General features: G+C 38.8%; 1 protein-coding gene across 3 annotated transcripts in view; it reads right to left on the reverse strand.

Annotated features, from left to right (window-relative positions):
• Positions 1 to 21,608, reverse strand: part of GUCY1A2 (guanylate cyclase 1 soluble subunit alpha 2) — a 165,739-nt gene that overhangs the window by 124,208 nt on the left and 19,923 nt on the right. For all 3 annotated transcript variants that reach the window (XM_065048613.1, XM_065048628.1, XM_065048622.1), the window contains exon 4: positions 9,378 to 10,096. In XM_065048613.1, the coding sequence (XP_064904685.1) occupies positions 9,378 to 10,096 (719 nt within the window). The remainder of the gene's footprint in view (positions 1 to 9,377; positions 10,097 to 21,608) is intronic.

Consider the following 21,608-nt stretch of genomic DNA (forward strand, 5'->3'; position numbering starts at 1 on the left):
AGAACTCTCTGTGGAGTTCCCCATCACTCAAAACAGATCCAAAAGCCTTTCAAGACCCTCTGATGCTGCTGAACATAACTAGGAAACCTCTCAGATGTTTCTGCATTTTTGGCTGACAGAAAATATTCTCTGCTATTTTATCCCCATATTCCCAGGAACAAATGCCAGAAACCGAATGTCCACTAACTGAATTTGAAGCCTTCCTGAGCAAAGAGGAAATAGACTGGATCAGCAGTCTACTGAGATGAGTGAGAAAATTTGACACCCTTTTAATGATTTGTTCCATGCTTCTTTCACATGAAAATTAAACAACACTGCCTGTCTGCACTGGCATTGTTGCTGCAGTCAGTATTTTTATGGCATATTTTTCCTTTAGAATGAAAAACTGAATGCAATTCAATGAAGCTGAAAAATCAAAGTTCTTTCAATATGAAGCATCTCCTTTCATATTTGCCAAGCACTGGTATTTTTCCCCTTGGGTTTCAGTGGAGCTGAAATAAACTTAGCCTCTTCTGTTCTTTTCTTGGTAGCTCTCCTTTATTGGCATAACCGAGCCCTGGGAATAGGGGATCTCTTCATTCCTTTTGCCTGACTTCTTCCAGGTGCAATGTCCATGGAGGCAGAAAGTACTTTCACAGGGGAGTCAACTAAAAGCCTGCACTGCAAAGAACCCTGAGCCACAGCAAGCACAGCTAAGATTAACCCCAGGCTCTGCTAATCCGTTCAAACATTCCTTCCACTGGATGCTGTTGAGGTAACAAAGCAGAAAGCATCACCAAGGGTTCCACCAAAAATTGCAGCAATTCTTTTCTATTTAAGTAAAATATTTGCAAAATAATTAATTTATAATTCACTGGGCATTCCTCATCCAAGTTTTACACTAATACAAGACATCAGACTGTGCTCTATCACACAAGATCAGTTTTAATGTCACTCCTTTCTAAGTGAAGTCATGCAGATAAGGAAAAACTACTTGATGACTGAAATCATCCAACACACTTTATGGGAAGAATGATTAAAAGATTAATTTAAGTGACAAAGATCCTTGGCATTGGTGGAAGGAGGGGACGTAACTGAGTCCCCTGATTCACACCTCATGTGTATTCTGGGGTCCATGTCTCAGTGTCTAAGATATTCCCTTCTCAAACAGAACCAGAAGAGCAGAAGGCATGGAGGTGTTGCAGAGGAGCCTACCCCTATCACACAGAACAAAAAAGAAGTCAGCCTGCCCAGTTTTTCCTTTCTCCCTCAAGCCACTGAGCATTCCTTTGCTTTTGTTCTGTGACTTCCCACTCATGAACTTGTGGGAGCTCATGCACAAAACCCACTCAAACCACAGGGCAACATTTGAGCTTTTCCCATGCTTTCTAAAGCCACCTCAGCCTCTGCAGAAACTCAGCTTGACTATGTGCATTGCCCAGTTGCAAGAGCCTGGACAGGAGGGAGAAAGGTAAAGAGTGACTTAATGTTTCTGCTTTAATTCAGCCATCCCAAGGAAAATGGCTTTTTTTGACATCACATCTGTTCAGATTAGAAGACTGTGATGCCATGAAAAGCACAGTCACTCAAGAACTCACATAAGCGAATGAGGAAAAGGATAAAAATATATTGTGAATAAGCAATACTTAATTTTAGTCACTAGAAGAGAGAGAGAAAAAAATGTATTCCTGAAATTCACACAGAGTTGTGCTTGAGTATTATCATTATGTACAAATTAATGAAATGTCCAATTATGACATAGTGTAATTTAGAAACTTGTTCAAAAGCTTTCAATCAAACAGAGAAAGATGGACATTTTCATGTGCAGTTTCCTTATCATACAAAATTATACAAATCGTGAGGGGAGAGTTCACCAAGGAGTCAAATTGTTATAATAGCCACTTGACTCAACAGTTGCTTTGGCTTTCAGCTAATGGAAAAGAGAAAGGAGTATTTTACCTTTAGGTTGTTACACTTTCTCTTCAGTCCTATCACTGAAAACACTTTAAAAATGACATTTATAGTTATTAAAGTTCTTCAATGCACAGCCACTAGTGAAATAAATAAGTCTCGTCATCTATTGTTTCTTATAACCCATCATGGTCTCAGAAGCAGTCAAGCCAGCCAATCCTATTTATCTTGAAAACCACCATAGTCCAAACACATTTTGACAAGCAAACGGGTGGTAGATTAGCATTAGCAGAAACAGAAGACAGAATTTGATTCTGAGAGCTCCAGGAGCCTGCAAAGCAATGGAAGCTTAGTATCAAAGACTGACTAACTGTGAATAAATCAGCCCTGGGAAAAATTAGAATTCCTAGATCATAAGTGGCAGATATCCCTCATGCTAGAATGACTTTCAGGCCACTTCATTTGAATTTTATTAGGAGAGGAGGAAAAACACAGTTACAGAGCAAAAGCAAAACACTTCAAAATTGTGTGTGGTGGTTTTTAAATAAGTCTGTCAGTGTCAGCATTGCTCATTTCTTTCAGTTGGTCCAGAATAAAAACTGAAAGTAGCAGATAAAGAATAGACTTTCAATACCATAAAAAAAGGAAAAATAAATGAGACAATGTACTTCCCAGACTTTAAAAAGTATTATTTTTATACAGTTTCCAGTGGTAAACAAACACAATGGGAAAGTGCTCTGCTAAAGCAATGGGTAAACAGGCTTCTTCACCAGCTCTGCATGCAATGTCCTCACAGACCTGGCAGAAAGTGGGCACCAACCAGAGAGGTCTCATCTTCACAGTCTCTAGTAAAACAGTGGACCTTACATCCACAGGATACCACAGCTGCCAACAGTATGAACTTCCTCTGGTTCAAAAGGTGCCAGAGAAAATTATGGTGGAGTGGTCCTGCGGGGGCTATCAGGTGCCACATCCTGGATGCCACCACAAGACAATGTGCTTTCATCCTGGACAGCTAAAAGCTGGGAGGGTGTGTTACAGAAAAGAGCACTGCAGACTTAAACTTTTTCATATATTTTTCCATTAAGCATTTTATGTTGGTCACTGTGAGAGTCAGCATCGAATCACAGAATTGTTTCTGTTAGAGAAGACCTTTAAGATCATTGACTCCAACCGTACTGGACTGGATGAACTTTTGATCTGATCACACGTGGCAAACACACAACTGAGTGACTGAAAGGAAATATTCAACCTAAAGGTGACACTTCCTCATACCATGGAAGAAAGACTAGATGAATAACTCCATAGTTAAACAAAACAATAGAAACTAATGGGAGAAATTCCTATCAGCTTCCACTGAGTCAGCTTACATTTTAAAAGGAACAGTTGTTTATTACTCAGCATTTTTTAAAATGTGGCCATTTATTACATGTATGTCTATACAGCTCAGAATCTAACTTTCCAGATACAGCTTTTTCAATCTTGGCTCTGGACTGGTTTATTTTTATTTATTTTGCATTTATCTAAATCAGTACACTGGGTCAAATCCCTGCTAGTGCAGACTGCCATAAACTCTCCTTGCCACTGACAACACATGAGGCGCTGGCTCAGCCAGCCTGCACACTCAGGAGAGCTACAGAAAAGTGACACTACCATTTTGCTGGATGTTTCATCATTACAGAGCTGGTGTTTCTTGAAAATTTGAATAATATGAGGTATTCAAAACTTCTTGCAATATAACATTTTCAGAGGACTCTTTTTGTCAAGCCCAAGGTTTCATAATTTTTAAATGCTGTATTATAATTTATAATTTAAAACGTTTTCCTAATAAAAGTATTTTGTAACTAAAATTATTGAACAAAACATTTTAACACAATAAAAGTAAATTATTCTCCAAAATACAGTTTGATGAACTCCTGGGGAAGTGATTTTCATTAAAATGGCATATTCAAAGAGAATACATTCCACCAGGAAAATGTGGCCACCTTCAGTACCGCAGTTTTAGGTGCCAGCTTTATTCTTAGACAAGTTGTCTGAAATTAAAGTGTTCACAGGCCTAACAGTAAGTCAAAGGCCAGCGAGTATCCTTAAAAAAACTGATTTATTTCAAAGGTGGAAAAGAGCTGTTAGTCTGCACAGGAGAGCAGTAGTACAAGGAAAATACAGCTGCACAGTATCTGGCAGGGAACCAAACAATTTCTTTCATGATTCACTTTCAACTTTCTTTCGAACTGGATGCCAAGTCACAGTTTCAGAAAAGGACCCACAAAGCAGTGCTGGCAGGGCAGTTGTCAGTCCGTGCACCAAGAGGACTGGCTTTGGATCGAGGCCCTGAAGACACGGCGGGTCCCTGCAAGAGCAGCCCCATCGACTCCTGATCTGCCCAGCACTGGTAGCACAGGAGCAGCACATGAGGAGGACGTTAGCCAGGGTACAAACACCAGGACAGTCAGTCCTTGTCTACTCATTCAGCCAAAAAGTGAAGCAGCTCCAGCCATCTCACTGTACTGTCAGGGGGCAAGTATTTGCATCATGTCACAGATGTCCTTGTTCCTTAGTATAGTCAGAAGACAACAGTATCATCTGTCAGGAGCTCCCAGCCCTTGTCTGGTTAAGAAATGGTGGGAGGGCAGCTGCATTTTGTTTTGCAGAAAGGTGGAAAAATCCTATGATCACTTCCAATGAGAAGCTGAAACTTGCCCTTGGTGCAGCAACTAAGAGAAAGGTTTATGCAAGTTCTCACCATTAAGGTGAGAGGGAAGTTACCAGGCAAAGTCATTGAGGCAGCAGAATCCGTTAATATCCATTGGGAAATTCTGTGAAATCAAATACCATATACAAAGAGACACAGTAAAAGATTATCTGCCTTAAAAACAGCAGTGACTCACAAAGATGAGGTATTGACTTCTGTTGAAAAAGTATGAAAGTAGAAGTCCTGCAGAAGCTGAGATGGCAGACAGCAATGTTAACACCATACGTCTCAGCAGTGCAGTGCTCATAAGGAAGACATTGAAACAGCCACACCAACACACTCTGCACAGGGGAGAGTCAGGGAGAGATTTGGATACAAACTCCCTATCTGCTTTGTGCAGACACCTGGAGGTGTTGCCAGGGAGGGAGCGGTGATGCTCGGCCGGGAGGACCCAGGACGGAGACAGTCCTCCAGGAAGGTGGCTCCTGCCCCGCTGGATCTCAGTGCACAACCAGCAGCTCCCTCGCCTGCCAGCACCTTCACAGATGGGCCTGACAGGGGCTTCTGTGAACACCAGAAGACAAGGCAACACCTATTCCTCACAATTTAAATTTCATTAAACTCTAATGCAGTTGTATTAACCATGTGTGAGGCTATAAGCAATGAATCACAAATAGTTAATCGTCACAATAAATGTATTTTTGATTGTTGCAATAAATGATTGCTCCCAGAGAGAGAGGTTTGGAATGAGTTTCCTGAGAGAAGTGAAACAGCAAGATTTGTGATCTTGTGACTTAGCGATAATACTCAAAACCAGAAAATCTGATTGCATACAAGTGAAGCTCTCTAGATACACACAAAAAAAACCCTGAATAAAAATTAGTATGAAATGTGAAAAACAACAGAGTGTTTGTAGAAGGAGTAAAGCAGCAGAGCCCTAATACTCTCTTCAGCGTTTAGATAGTACCATACTATAAACAACAAACTGTAACAAGAATTTAGCTGCATGGGAACACTGGAAAACTCAGAGGCCGATTATGTTCAGCTTTTATACATCTAAAGTGCTGTCTGCATACTAGGAAACCTTACCTAAAGACAATCATAACTGTTCATACAGGCAATTTTGAATGTGCAGAATAATCAAGGCAAAAACCCAAAGCATCTGTGTGGATAACTTGATCACTGCAGAAAATAAAATAGAAGGACAGAAGTAGGAAGGGAAGAAAGGATAGAAGTAAACCTGGATTAGTTTGTACAGTTTGGTTCTTATTCTCCACAGACTTACAAATGTGTTTAGTTGCAAACTTGTGATAAGTTCAAGTAAAGCCAGTGAGACTGCTGACCTAATAAACTTATACAGTTGCTTACTATTTTCCAGAATAAATGCCTGTGTTGTCCATACGTGTCCACAGTATAATGGAGACTGAAATATTGGCCAAGCAGACATCAAAACATTAGATTATGACCTAGGAGCATGGATGCTGTTGAAAACTGGGATTAAAGCTATAGAGTCCGTGTTCTTCATGTGGGGAGCTCCTTTTCCTGTTTGGTCCCTACAACAGTGGGATCCCGTAAATGCTCAGAGCTTCAAGGGACAGCTGGTGACATAGAAAATGAACAAAACCTTGCTAAGATATTACACACTGATGCCTGAGGCTGGACAAAGGTGTACATACATCTTCTCAGGAAGTGCTACCTGCCAGCCAGACCTGTGAGGCCTTAGGTCAGAAATTTAGGATAGTGTTATAAAGCAAAGCCATTTATTTCAGTGATTCAAATCCCAATTGAAGCACACTAATGAACCTCTGCATAAATGGGACAAGCACCCTGAAACTCAAAACAGGTGGGGGTTTTTCAATTTGCTTCTCGATGCTGAGTCAGGGAAAGATCATGATTTGTGACTTACTTTCATCTGAACTCAGAGCTGGTGCCAGGACTAAATTAAAATGGTTTTGTTATTCTGTCTTTCCCACTGCAAGCCTGAGAAAAAGATCTAATTTATGTATTGAAATGAAGATAAAAGTGCTTTGAAGAGAGGCTGAAGGGACCTCTGTTCATTGCAAAGCCTTTTAAAACATTTTTTTCTTCCTGAGGAACACTGAGACATCTGAACAGCTTCAAAATTGCAGCAGAGTTATCTGGGTTGCATCACTTAAACTGGCCTTTAAAGTAACCAAGTCTGAAAAGTGTTGAGGTTATTGCAGAGTCTTAATTTTCTAAAAAAAAAGATAAATGCCTGTAAGTGGGATGCAATTCCAGTATGAACTGCATAGAGGTGTATGAGAGAAAGAGGTAAAAATGTAAGTCAGTTACTTATGACTCTCAAGTGGGGTCATGCTCACATCACTGATCTACCTGCTCAGTGCTCAAACTTCCAAACAAGTGCTGGCAAATTGAAAAGAATTCCAAAATGAGCTACATGAGTGATGTGAGCTCTGGGAAAATACTACAGCAGGCAGTTCCCAAGGCTCAGTCTATTTTTTTGTCCAGGAGACATTAAGGACTTGAGCACAACATAGTAGTATTGCCATGTTGATCCTCTGAAAATCTATGTAAGCAAGACAACCACAACCTCCGAATCTGTGCAACCTTTCATTTTGGGGAAAAAAAAAAAAAAAACATTGAGCATCACATGCTGAGCTTCATTTAACTACTCACAAATGAAACTTTTGGAAAGTTCTTATAAAATGGGTGTGTCAGAAGAAAATAACTCATCAGCTAAATGGATGTTTTCAAATTAATTCCCATGCCTGCAGCACAACATTTACCTCAGGTCCCTTGTACTTCGCCATCACCCTTTTCTCTCTCACTTACACCTTACTGATCAAGACAATTTTGCTCCTAACTGCTGGCAGACAAAGGATTTCCATTACTGCCATTCCCTTTTACTTGCTTCTCAAGCAAATTGCTACTACAGTGTTAGTGCTGACACTTGTTCAGGGTCCAACTCTACACGTGACTTTAAGACAGGGAAGGTCACTCACTCTCCTGAGTGGCAGCTGGGCCCATCACCAATTTGATTCATTACCCACCTGTAATGACACACGGTGCAAGACACAGCAACGAAGCAAGGATACACCAGTGCTGCACAGCTTGATGGTACAGAACAAGCTTTTGAAATCAGAGTTTCTTCCCCAACTGGCTGTTAAAACCTGCATCCAGCAAGCTCCACTCCCTGTCACTTATTCTTTGAGCAAGCCACAGGCACATGAAACTTGCCCAGGTTGAGTGTTTTGTTTGTTTGTTTAACTTGTAATTAGATAGGAAAAGTTTAAAAAGGCCCCTCCTTCCTGAAACTGTCTTCCTTTTCAGAGTGATTTACAGCAGATTCATGAAGAGCAGATGGTCGAAGGGCTGTGACTCTGTCCCAGGGCAGGAGAAGGTGCCCGAGAGGGATGGGCTGGCCCTGAGGGAGGGAGGAGCAGGGCACAAGTCTCTTGGAAAGGAGAAATGACTGTGCTGAAAGGTAGCTCAAAGCCAACACCTCCAAACTTTTCACACAACATTTCCTTTTCATAATTAAAGATTAGGGTAACTTTGAGGATGGATTCTGAAAAATAAACTCCCTTTGGGTTTTAAATAGGTTGAATTACATCAGTTCTCACTTGTTTGCCTCTCTTGGGATTGTTTCCAGGGGAAAACACAGGGTAAACATATTTATTGGTGCCAAAGAGGAATGCCAAAGAGGAGCTGGCAACATTGCTGCTGTCAGAACTGGCTATAATTTGAAAAGAACCCAGAACTAGATATTCAGTTACCATGGGACTCTTTCTGAAACTCTGGCCCAGTGTAGGTAAGCAAAACAGAGGTGGAGTTTCTCAAGTTATATCCAGACCACCTGAACTGTAAAGGTGACACCCACAGGCAGAGCTTAGGTGTCTAAGAATCCAGTGTGATTGAAATTGACTATTCTTGGGTGCTGTCTCTTAAAAACCCTGAAAATCAATAATTCCTTCACTTAGGGCGGCAGTATTTCCAAGGCACCCACACATAGGCTTGCAATGTAAGCACTAAGTACAAGTACTTTGGTGCATAAAGCTGGAACCCAACTTCACACCAAAAATCTTTCCCATAATTCAAAGATTTGCAACGAAACAAACTTAATCCAACCTTTGGAGAGGTCCACTCTGGAAGACACGTTCTCACCTTAGTCACCTGGGATGCACTGAACTCAAGATAGGGCTCACTAGTTAAGATAGCTCTCTTCTAAAACATTGAGGAAAAAGGCAGCATAGTAGGACAAGTGTCTATTTAAATTACTGGAAAGCATAAGTGGTACTTGATAACTCTTACAGCTCTGGTTCCCTTGAGCGCAGGGTAAGAGATAAGAAGAAACACAGAGGAAAGCAATGTTTCAAAATAGGGAAGCAGGATATAATAAAGTGGCAGTGTGAGCCCTGCAGTGAGAGTCTTTCAGAAAACATACTGAAAGCTATGCCCTAGTACATGGCTTAATAACTATTATCCTCATCATAATATATCTAGAGGAAATTAAGGATTAGATATGGGCATTTTGTAAAATTCCTCACCATTTTGATTTAAACTGCACTATTCAACTCCACAGTGCAGTATTTTCTGAACGGCGATGTCATGATTTGCTGCAACATCACAGGCAAAGCTTACAAATAATTTAGGAAAATATCCACTTGGCTGGGGAATACCACCTAGCCCCTGTTTTCAAGGCATACGTGAGTTTTCCCAGAGTATGCAGGACTTGTGCTGCTTCTCTCTGGATAAATAATCCTCTCCCATCACACACATATACACACATCCTCTTCCAAATTAATGTTCTTACCTTATCTTTATTTTCAGAGCCAGAATCCTCAAGTTTGGTCCGAATGACAAAGGGAGTAGATAATCTCATGAGAACTCTTTCAAATGTGGCACTGATTTTAGGAGAAACTATGTCAAAGCAGTCTTGGAATTTCAGAGTTTTATGAGTATCAGATTTGAGCTGCTTCCTAAGACCTTCTCCAAGCTGGAGAAGCAGCATGTTTGGATCAAACATCAGGTGAAAGGGGAAAGCTCTGCAGAAGGTGCTGATGCTAATCCTCAGGTCTAAAGGGGACTGGGAAGTTCCTGGTGGAAGTGCTTTTGTGATATTTGCATTTTCATGTTCTTTGATAAGGAAGGTCAGACAGCTGCAGTTACCTGGGTTCGTCTCCTCTGAACACAAGTTATCATTAGCGACCTGTTCTACTTCCACGTCCAAGCGGTAAATCTTCTTTGCTGCTGCCTTTATCATTCCCATCATTGCAAATCCCACAATTTGATGTGGGTGAAAGTAATGAAGCATAAGATTGCCTTCAGGGAGCTCTTTGCATAGGAAAGAAGGGGATTCCAGGGTGGCCTGTCTTCCAAATGAAGTTCTAATGTGCTCCAGCAAAGCATCAAAGCCATTGAAGAAGTCTTGAAGGGTCCCACCTACAGCTCGAAGAACTCTTTCATTCTCATCAAAGCAGATATTGAAGAATTCCTCTCCAAACTTTTCTTGCATTTCCTCAAACTTCAAACCTATAGGACAATCAGACACTGTTATTAACAACATAGTATTGCTAATGTGTCACATTTTCCCTTTGTTCTCTATTTTCCAAGTCAGTGAGAACTGGATACCCACCCATAGGACTGCTCTTTAGTAGCTGGGAATAACCCCAGAAGCTGGTTTTGCCTGTCGTTTTAAGTCCTTGTGCTTTCAGCTCCCTGTCCCAGCCAGCTGCTCATGGGATTTACAATTGCCTGTCTCCTTTTCCCTGCTGGAATCCAGAACACGTTACAATTTCCCTGAGTTTTGCATGTTGCGCACAGTCCACTGTGTGAATGCAGCCAGCCACAGGTGCGTCCCTTCCATTGCTGACCCACCCTCCAACGAGGCTTTGCTTTTATAGCCCCTCTGTTCACTGCCACTCTGAGGGATCCAGTTCTTACCAGCCTGAAGAATAAGCTACTGGGACTCAAAGTCAGGCCCTTGGCTTTCCATAAGCAAAGTAAAGCCCTGCAGACAGACAACACTTTAGTAGCTGGCAGAGGGAGGTTGTGGGTTTGGGGTTTTTTTCCAGACAAAATACTTTCCTCATTATAGCTATTGGGCACTGCCAGAAGATAGAAAGGAGTAATTACTTCTTTTTTGTTGCTTGTAAAGGGAAGCAAAGCCTTTTCTGCTTTTACACTCACCCATATTTAAAAAACCCTGCCTCTTAAAGCAATCTAAGCTGCTATTAGATAGAACAGCTCCGTGATATCTCATAATGTCACTTCAAGTTTTCACTGCAGAAATTCAAAAGGTTTGATTTACAGAAGTGATAAGGCTGGTACTGCTGAAAAGATGAAAAAATATCAGTGATAGAAGCCCCTAGACACAGATACGTGTCAAATCCCACTCCAGTTTGTTATTTACAGTTTTAAGGATAACCTAGAAAAAATAATTTTGAGAAGGATATTAAACATTTTCTTCTGTCTTATTTTAGGCATGACTTGCTCTGTTAAGTTCCTCTGTATATAATCCCTTTATCACATAGTAGAGTTACAAAATTAATCAGATATGTTTGCATTGTTTCACGCTGTAATAGAAGAAAAAGAATTATGATCAGCTGTATGCAAATTACAAATATCCAGCAAGAGTTTTCCAAGGAAATTAATACATGAATTAACAACATTGTTCCTCCAGTGTACTGAAATCAAATCACATTTCAGTTAACTAGTCAAACATCTGAAAATTTATCTCGAATTCTAACAGAAATGAAGGGCACTTATTTATTTTCTACAGGCACAACAGGCCCTTTAATATGTATTCAGCATACTTTATAACCTGGATAAGATCCCAGTGGATCACTGAACTTCTCATTGTTTGTTTAAATTGCCTATAGGCTTTTAAATTTGGAAGACCAGTGTGATTAACAATGTTCATGTCCAAGAGGTATAACAGCGGGCAGAAGAAGTCACACATCTATTGTTTATAGACAATAACCTTTGATCTTCTCAAGGCAGCATCTGAACTGTCTGTGCAGACAAGCAGAGTTACATTGATCAATATTCACAAGGGATCTGAGCGTTCAACAGCTTTGCAAACTATTTGCAACTATAGTTTTTTTGACCTTTGATATGATTAATAATAACAGATTAAAATGCATAAAATTACATATATAAACAAGGCAACAGGACAACATGACAAAGCATATTTTATAAAAGAAGTAATAGTAGTAATTTGGGAAAGTTCATTCAAATGCCATTACTCATAATCAAATTTGGTCACTAAACTAGGTTATTACAAAAATATTCCCAGGATCTTTCATGACCACAGATGGTCAGATCTGTGGCTAAGCCAAAAGAAAGTACCTCTGGTACACAATGCCCTCTGATATCCTGACTCAGAGCACAGTGTGCCAATTCCTGACTCATTACCATTACGTCTGCATAACATACTATTGTAACATCTTCCATAAAAATACTCACTACAACCCAAAAAGAATTAAATTCTAACCTACACCAATAACATCGTCATAACTGGATATTAATAGCAATGAGCTAAGAAATTATCATATTCATATGTATACAGAAACATGTATGCATATGTTTAAATGTCATTGTTCTGTGCAGTGAACTGTGAATAGCTCTAGATGAAGTCTGTCTGTAGATGTGATCAGTCTATCAGGCTGTGAGACTGCAGAGGCCCTTGGAGTGTGGGAACAGGACGGTATCAGGAACCCCTAGCCTATTCATACAAAAGACCAGAAACTGCTACAGAACCATGTAACATCCCATAAAGCTGCCCAAAATGATAGTATAGTTGAGCTGTCTTTAAATTGGATTAAAAAATTACCGTGAAATAGTTGGTTGCCCTGAAATACGGTACGCAGAACTGATCACTTGTGTACTTCACTGCTACATATGTAAGCATTGTCTCATTATCATTAACAGGAGTTGTATTCAGCCTAAGGTTTTGCTGATTGTCCTGTCATCCACCCTGGAGAACTGGCTGTTCAATCTGGACACAACGTACTGACTCCAAGCAACATGAACTATCTATGAAATTCAGGTCAATGACCTGGCTTGAGGACATGCCACTACTTTTACAAACATTTTAGCTTTGAATTGAGTTACACATAGTACCAGCATAATACTAGATGAGCTCAGAATAGAAAAATGGATATGCCCAAGCTTGACCGAACTGCTGGTCTTAGTCAGGAATTTTCTCTCTGATAACGGACACTATGAGATACTGAGAAAATTTTAAAAACTCAAAGCACCTTCTAAAACAAACAACTATAAGGCACCTATTGGGGAAGTTTCTTCCTAAGCCTCACCAATAAGAGGTCCATTTTTGTTTGACACGTGATGTTTTTTCTTTAGATCAAAAACCTTCACTTAAATTCCTATTATACAAACACACACAAACTATTTTTTTTTCTGTATTTCTACAGTGCTCTTGGCTTCAGTGATGTGCTTGTATGAAACTGCACAAAATACTTAATTTATTTTTACTGACTTATTCCTGCCTCTCATTCTGAAAAAAAATGATGAACAGAAGCACACACCACCTCACATTAACATATATTTTATATGTTTTATATATTTTATATACTTTGCATATATTTCACCATAACCTTTTCATTTGCTACCACATAAATAGGCTCAATCTTTTGAATATCTTCTGTGGAGTTTCTCCCCACCCATTTCTCTACACTTATATCTGTTTACCTTTCAAAAGACAATAGAAATTGCCATCATCATCAGAAGGTGAGAAAATGTCAGACTGCATCAGATTGCTATTCAGCTGCTCAGAAATCTTTTCTCAGCAGTAACTGGTATCTGATGCTATAGAAGAACTGTAAAATTTGTTGGAAAATCATGAAGAAACATGGTTGGGAGGAAGCTCCTCCGTAACTGCTACAGTACATTTTGGCTTATTCACTGAAAAGGATGAGATTACCAGACCAGAAGATAGTTTTGTTACATACAGAAAAACCTGCTTGTTACAAAAATTCCCAGAACTCATTGTCTCTAATAGTGTATATTTTCCTACATTTATAGACTTTCACAGGCTAATTATTATCTTTAAAAACTACTTTTGGTATGACTTCCAGTTCCAATGTATTCTGTATTGCCTTTGTTTTTTAATTTTGATAAAGACAAATAAAATCTTCAAAATAATCTTCTTTATAACCTTCAGGCTATACATCTGCATAAACAGCCTAACCTTTTCAAATACCTCTCATATTAAATTCTTTCTCTGCTTCTTAATTTTGTTTTCATTTTGATTTTGCAGTGGAATAATTCAAATTGTAGAGGGCACCAAAAATGCAAGTCAACTTCTGTTCACCAAAACTGACGATTTTCTATTCCTTTCTGAAAAGCTGGCATTTCCTTCCTTTATTTTTCACTATGGACCTCTCATGAAAATTTTCATTCAGCTGCCCAGGAAAAAAAACAATCTTTGAGATGTGTATGTGTGCCCAGCACTTCCAAACGCAGAGGCCAAAGTGCTCTCATATCGCCTCATGCATGACCCCAACCACCATAGATAAGGCTTCCTAATGGGCTCTACCTTGCCATCCATTGGTAAGTAGGAAAAAGTCTGGCTTAGTTTCACCAAGACACTTCACTGAACAGTGGTGACACAAAAAAAGCCAAAATTCATCCCAACACTCTCAGCTGTTGCCCAAGTGAAAGCATTTTTTATTTTGAGCTTCTGCTAGTGTACCAACCTTCTACTGCTATACTGAATTAAATTCTAAAAATTCAGCAGTCTCAATTTAGTTTCCTCTTCGAAAGGAATCTTCTGTATTCCTACCACTTAATCCACTTCATCAAGAAGACATATCAAGTCTTAACTCTAATAAGTTTTTTTTTCCTTATTAGTTTCTTTTTGGTTTTTTGTTTGTTTGTTTGTTTGTTTCTTACAATGACATTTTTATTCTAGCCCATACTGGAGAGAAACTAAATATGCACGTTGTAGGAGGAAACTGAGGCAAAGCAAGCATAGAATGAAGATATTGCTCTGGGTCTCCAATACAAAGCACTTCAGGATCCACAACAAAAGTACTACATATGGTCTATTATTGTCCTTTGAAAATGTGTCTCAAAGACATTTAGAGAAGAGATCCTATACTTGTGAGCCAGATCCAAAATTACCGAAGTCATTAAGCATGGGCTCAGAGTACAAATTAAGTATTCCACTGAACTGGAGCAGAAACAGATGACTTCATCCTGTAATAACATGCTAGTAAAAGGTCCTTCTTCATTTTCTTTTCAGCAGTTCCTGAAAACTGCGAACCCACTACAAAACATCAAGAAACAAATACAGTATTTCTAAGTATTTTGGACATTACTAAGTGGAGAAATTAGATAGGAATCTGTTCTCATAAAGAAAATCACAAATCACGAGCTTTTTGGAAACAAATAGAAGATGAATGATGTGCTAAAAGCATCAAAGTAATCCATTAACTTGCAGAGCACACAGAAGCAGTTACAAGACATCCAGTTCTTCCTTAAAGTATAATAAATCATGGAGACAATAGCTGCAGAGCGGCTAGTATCTGATTCCTTTGGCACAGAAAAATACTTTTTGTTTCTCTGGGATACCCATTAAGAATCTGTAAATGTCAAATATTAAGGAGATGGGACAATTCAATATGCAATTCCAGAACTCATACTGAGGACGGAAGCAGAATTTGCCACCTTCAATTATAGCAAATACCTCTTAAATGTTTCTGGATTAGCAGATTTTTGGCATGAGTAAGATCTTTTCCTTAAACGGTCTTTTGGACAGAAAGCCAGGTGGCAGTTCGGAATTCCAAAGCAGAATTTAAGATGATAGGGAAAACGACATTTACTTTCTCAATAAAAAAGGTTTTGATGTGTAGAGGCTCATGCTGAAGATACATTAGATGAATCATTTGGCTTGTAAGTGAACCTAGTACAGGATCTAATTATTGTATAAAGGACTTTGATCTTACTTCATTACGGTTGTGAATTTATATCAACCTGGGAATCCAGACAGTATTTTTATATTATAATGTTTAGTGTTTTTAAATGTAAATACAATAGCATAATTTTATTCCTTTACATATGGTTTTGACACAACTGTAAAATTCATAACACGCTTCTCCTCCAGTGCCACAGAGGGCCTGCATATCTTTCAAGATTTTATAAAATAAAAATGAGGATTATTGTTTAAAAGAATTCCTCACACTTGTTCACCTATAATACTTGTTTTATCCAATTTTAATGAGGCATTTTCTTTCCTTGTTAAAGTGAGGGTCTCCTCTGACACATGATGCTTAGAAAGATCGTTGCAATTACCACCTCTTGGTGAGGACCTGATCACCTCTGTTCAGCATATGTGTAAAAGATTCTGCTCCAAACTACTAACACAGGAAGCTCAGCTGAGCTATTATGATCAGGCTTTTTTTTTTTTCCCCCATGTAGCACTTTCAGCAGCAGCCAAGCTGTTTACCTATTACCATTTTGTGTCCCCCATCACATCTTGGAAACCTCAATTCTTAGATTTGCACAGGGTTTATTAAATGAAAACTGCACTCACTACAGTGGGGATTCCTAAAAATAAGGCAGATCCAGTTTGTTTCATGTTGGTTCTAGAGATCAAACAGCAATAAGAACAGAGGTATTTAATTGGCTTTTACACTAGAATAAGCATATACATCTTTGAATTGACATAGAGAGTCGCACTTCACTTCTTTGAAAGAATAAAATTTTAATAAAATCTAAAAACTTTTCCCATGAAATGCAAAATCATCTCTCATAATTCCTCAGACATATAAAGGGCTCAATTCAGCTGAGTAAATATAGAAATCTAATGCTACTTGAGTCTTCATAAGGCATCCAAGACATCTACAAATGGACTAAGAGATATTATAGTTACATCTCCCAGGATATGAGACTTAAGGGAGACCTATACGTTTCTAAACGTTTGACAGAGGCCATACAAGATGCCCCACAGCACCCAAAATAATGGCAAACACCTACATTTAGTCCATGAATCATGCCCAGAATGTCTTCTACTTTATAAATAGACTTCCACAAGATGTTATTGTATATCAAAACTTCAAACTGCTCACTATCTACTGGTAATTCATCTGCTTTGTAACACTAAATAGCTCTGATTTGAGAAGAGTGGGTTGTCTAAGGCTATTTGGTATAAAAATTTGTCCTTTTCTAATTTAGATGTATTCACCTCAGCTTTGAAATGCCATGAATTATGTGATTTTTCTTTAGATTACTTTAACATTTGACAGTGCACTATACTATCTGCTAAATAACAGGGTTCCTGCATGTACAGCTTAGAGCTCCCCCAAGAATAGATTTCCAAGTACTATTAAAATCCATTAGTATCACCAGTCCTCTGGGCCATGTAACATTTGTAAACTAACAACTTTAATTATAAATCAGGCTGTGTATCCTAAATTAGTTGCATCCTGATGACTTCTGCAGTTCTTAGCTCAAAGGAAAACGAAAGTTATAGTAATTTATGTAGTTCATATATACAAGCATTTACAGTTCTCAGACACCTGCCGAGCAGTCAGTGTGCCAAACCCATGCCTGTCGTTCCCAGTTACATCACCTAGTCTAATTTCACTTTATGCTAAGATCTGTCCTGGCATCTCCTTTTCAGTATATTTCCTGCCTCTTCAAATGTATTATTTCTCAGGATTGATCTGCTGCTATTATTTAATAGTTCCCACAATTATCCCAAATGTATTCCTCTTTAACTACAGAATATGGGTAAGAGCTGAGACTTTCTTAGTTTCATAAAGGAAACACAGATCTTCAACTTGAACAAATGTACAGAGAACAAATGACTTTTATAGCATTATGCCCTTTGCACTAAATGAAGAAACAGCCATACAAGATATATTTAGGCATGAAGTGATTTGGTCTATATAAAGCAGCCTACAGCACGCATCTTCTTCGCTGGTGACAAGCAAACGTCACCTAGAGCAGGAGTTCTCTAAACCCTACATCAGTGATGGATTCCACCTCCTCTTTAGTGTCTTGGGGAGCCTGAATCCAAAAACATGAGTTATCTCCCTGACAGGACAGGGCTCTGGGCTGGGATTCCATGTAACTTCTTATTGGGGAATTTAGGAAACCTCACCGCTGTGGCATATCATCCTCCAAACAGAAAATGCCCAGACAAATACTCTCTTTAAAATGACAGAGAATCAAAGTCCCCACACCACTCTCAGAAGCAAGATCAAGAGGCCATGAATTATTATTAACCTGTAAGTTACAAATGTTTAACAGTAAAAATTTTTGCAATACATTTAAGTTCACAAGCAGAGCTGACTCAGCAGCCATCGACATGCTGTGCATTTTTTTAAGGGAAATGAGGTAATAGTAGTAAGATTTTAAGAGCCAAATTTTGATAATAGATGAAAAAGAATAGTCAGATAGGTACAATTATTTCTCCAGGCCTCCTTGTTGAAGCAGCCATCTGATACAAGAATATTTGTAACTTCAGACTGCACAGCCAAGGTGTTGGAAGTGTTATTTGTGTAATGTATATCACACGGTGCTGCAATACATACAATTTACATATCCTAGTCTAATACACAAATAGGCTTTCAAAGGCAACTTTTCTTCCATGTCATTAAAGACTGGGTATGAATATCTACTTTTGCTTTGCTAATTTTGCACCACAAGTTTTAACAGGTCTTTATGAATTTAAGTTACTTTTCATTAGATTTACTGTCAAAGTTATGGCAGATTACAGAGTTCCTCAGCAAGATTCAAAGAGGCTCCAAAAAGGAAAACAGGTAACTCCAGGAAACTCCTTTTTTTTTTTGTGTGTGTAGGACTGAAATAAGAGTGAAAAACAGTTCACATCTACAAAGGCTACATTAATTGTGTGCAGTGTTTGAAAAGAATGTTTGAAGGACACGAGGTGAAGGTTGTACAGTTTTTACCTAGTTTGTGCATTTGGGATGGCTGAAACATCATGTAATATATCAGAAGTACACAGTGGGGTTGAAATGCAAAAAAATGAAAACTGGACATTTCTCTGTTGCTTCATAATACTCAGTACTACAGACCTGCTTGGAATATCTGCCCCCAAAATAAGCAGGAGACAGGTCATGAATGCTTTATGTCCCCAAAATAAATTCCTTACAGTAGGAATTACAGGCTAACAATTTTTTAAAGCTTTCATCTGTATTTTTCTGTTGACAAAGTTTTAATTTGGAACTACCTGGAAGTCTTCTGCTTTATTCTAACTAACTGCAATTAAGCCAAAATGGATACTCTAACCTTGCTTGAAACCAAATTATTTTAAATTATGGGGATAAAAACAGTCCCAAACAAGATTTGTCTGCCATTGTTCAAAGTGTTGAATGTACAAATGGTATGCAAATGTCTTTGTTTTGAGAAGGGTAAAATCTGAACAGCATTGACATATGGTTTAAAGGATTGGGGAAAAAAAAAAGTTATCTCCATTATACAGATGGTAAATTGAGGCACAGAAAGAACAAAAACTTGTGCAAGGTCTGATAAGAAATCTCTTCATATACAATCTTCCTCTCTAACATACCTCAGTTTAAATTTATAGTCACTTATTAAAGAAATACAGTAATCACCCACATAATTTACTTCATCATAGGAATCTTTTTATTATCATTATTTCTAAAATAAGTTCTAGCTAACAACACCAATGTGCTCTGTACACCATTTAGCTAGCCAGCTAAAAGCACTATCTGTGTCAACAGGATAAAACATACCAGTGCTTATTCTTTGAAATACGTTATATCAGACTAGAAACTTTATAAAGGTTGCCTTTAGATTTCAAGATTTCTTTTGTCTTTTTCCCAATTTCCGATGTATTGTCACTTGTTTTTCCTTTGGATGATATGCCTATGGGGGACACTGTAGAAGTGGGCACACACCAATTAAAGAAAGCTGAGTCCATCATAAAGGTGTCCGGACTATTTTGAAAAGGATACGAAGTTAAATTAAATATTCCAGTCTCAGAAGTTGTCACTGCAAAGGAAAGCTGTGCCATTGATCTGGTATCAAACACAGTTTACAGCATGTGAGCACAGTGGACATAACTCCCCTAATTACAGTGGATTAAAGCAGGAAAAGCTCTATTGATGTCTAAACTTGTAGTAGGAGCAACTAAGAGAGGTGATGAGGAGAATCAGGTCCTTCCACTGCAGGAAGATAGTGTCACACTTTAGTGATAACTTGACAGGAGGAAAATTCCGGTATCCGTACTTGATAAATCAAATACATATAGACGAGCATACAGCTTGCAGTCAGCACTTCACTGTGTGCAGTGGAAGCACCAGGACTGCAGTGCGAAGCATCTGCTCACAGTCTTCTAAGTTTACTAGTGACTGCAGCATTTGCTGTCTTCTGATGAGTAAGGAATGCCAAAAGACTATTTTTGAGGCATTTTAGAGGGTCATGAGAGGTGAACCAAGTTGCTGTTATCTAAGGTAAGAGAACAGCAGGTTGTTTTCAAGCACCTTTAAGAAAACACTTTCTACCAGCCCCAGACAGCAAGTCCTTGTTACTGCTCATATAAACAGAGAGCCAGATTGGGTTCAACAGTTCCTCCAGCCTCCACCACAGCCAGGTTCATTCTTGTCTTCTGCCTCAGCAATGCCAATTGCTCCAGGTACACACACCAGTGGTTACATCCTTCTTGCACAGAACAAACTCTTACTAATCCTCTTTCAACCAGAAAAATAACTACATATGTGAGAATTAATTACACAGCCTACACTAATTATTTACCTGTTGTGATAAGAGCTACAATTAAAAATAAGAAGCTGGTTTTACTGTTCATTCCCTTATGTTCCTGTCCCAGGTAAGGAAAAGTAAAGAAGTACTGCTTTCAAATTATCTCAGTGTTTTGCTCACATTGATTTGTTTTTTTTTTTTTCTGTGAATCCAAATTCATTCTTTAAAAGGTGAGCTTTTCCAACAGTAAGTCTCACCTAACTTATTTTCTATAATGTCTCTTTTAATAATTCCCCAATACAGTAACTCAATTCCCTATTTATCAACTTCTCTATGGTTCTGGGCTTCCAACACTGGATTCAGTAATCCAGATGTGGTCTAACAAGTACAGAGTAGAAGAGGATAACAAGTCCCTTCAACCTCTATCTTTGCTCCTGTTCATACAGCCCAGGCTGCTATTGGCCACCTCTGCTGCTAGGACTTGCCACTGGCCCATGTCCTTCTTTCTGGCCACACCAAGGGCCTTCCCCACAGAGAAACCACTGTGACAACTCTCCATTTGCAGACTTCCATGAAAGCAGCAGATGGCAAATGACAGTGCTCAACGGCTGATGCCAGATCGCAGTGGGCACACAGACAGCTCCAACAGCTCGGCCGCTGTGCTGCACGTGGGGGAGCTGTGGTTACCTGGCTGCAGGACTGAGCCTGAACAGAGTACTGATAAATTCACATCGACCAACATGACCACACTGGTAGTACTTTCTCAACAGTAGACAGCATAATTGCATACAATTAATATATGAGAACACTTTATATCTTAGAACTTACTTAAAAAGTTACCATCAGTTGTTACAGTCCTGGAAGTAGAGATGTGTAACACCAGCTTTGCTACACTGCAAATGACTATCACAAATAAATTAGAAACTACTGCTTTGAAACAATTATATTTAAAAGCAGTTACTACCTTTTCTCCCCACAGTTCCCTGTAAAACTCAGGCAATCTATAAAGTTGTAGCTCAATCTGTAAAGTTTACTCTGAAATAAGGAAGATGGCCAGTTTCACAAAAGTGAAACAGTTAAAACAACTCCAGTCAAAAATTAAGTTCTTAGTGTTAAACTCTGCACATTTTTTTTGCCTCTTATGATAGATTAGTATCAGCAACACAGATCTGACTGAAACCTTACTAAAGTCAGCTTTAATAAGCTTTAGTAAAGCTTACTAAAAACTTGGGAAGGAGAATAAGCTGGATAAATAATATGAATGGATGCAAATGGCCAGGTATCTAATTTTGGCACCTATTAAGACAATTGCACTTTGGTGATGGATGAC

Source organism: Columba livia, chromosome 1 (assembly GCF_036013475.1).
Source record: "Columba livia isolate bColLiv1 breed racing homer chromosome 1, bColLiv1.pat.W.v2, whole genome shotgun sequence".
Taxonomy (NCBI): Eukaryota; Metazoa; Chordata; class Aves; order Columbiformes; family Columbidae; genus Columba; species Columba livia.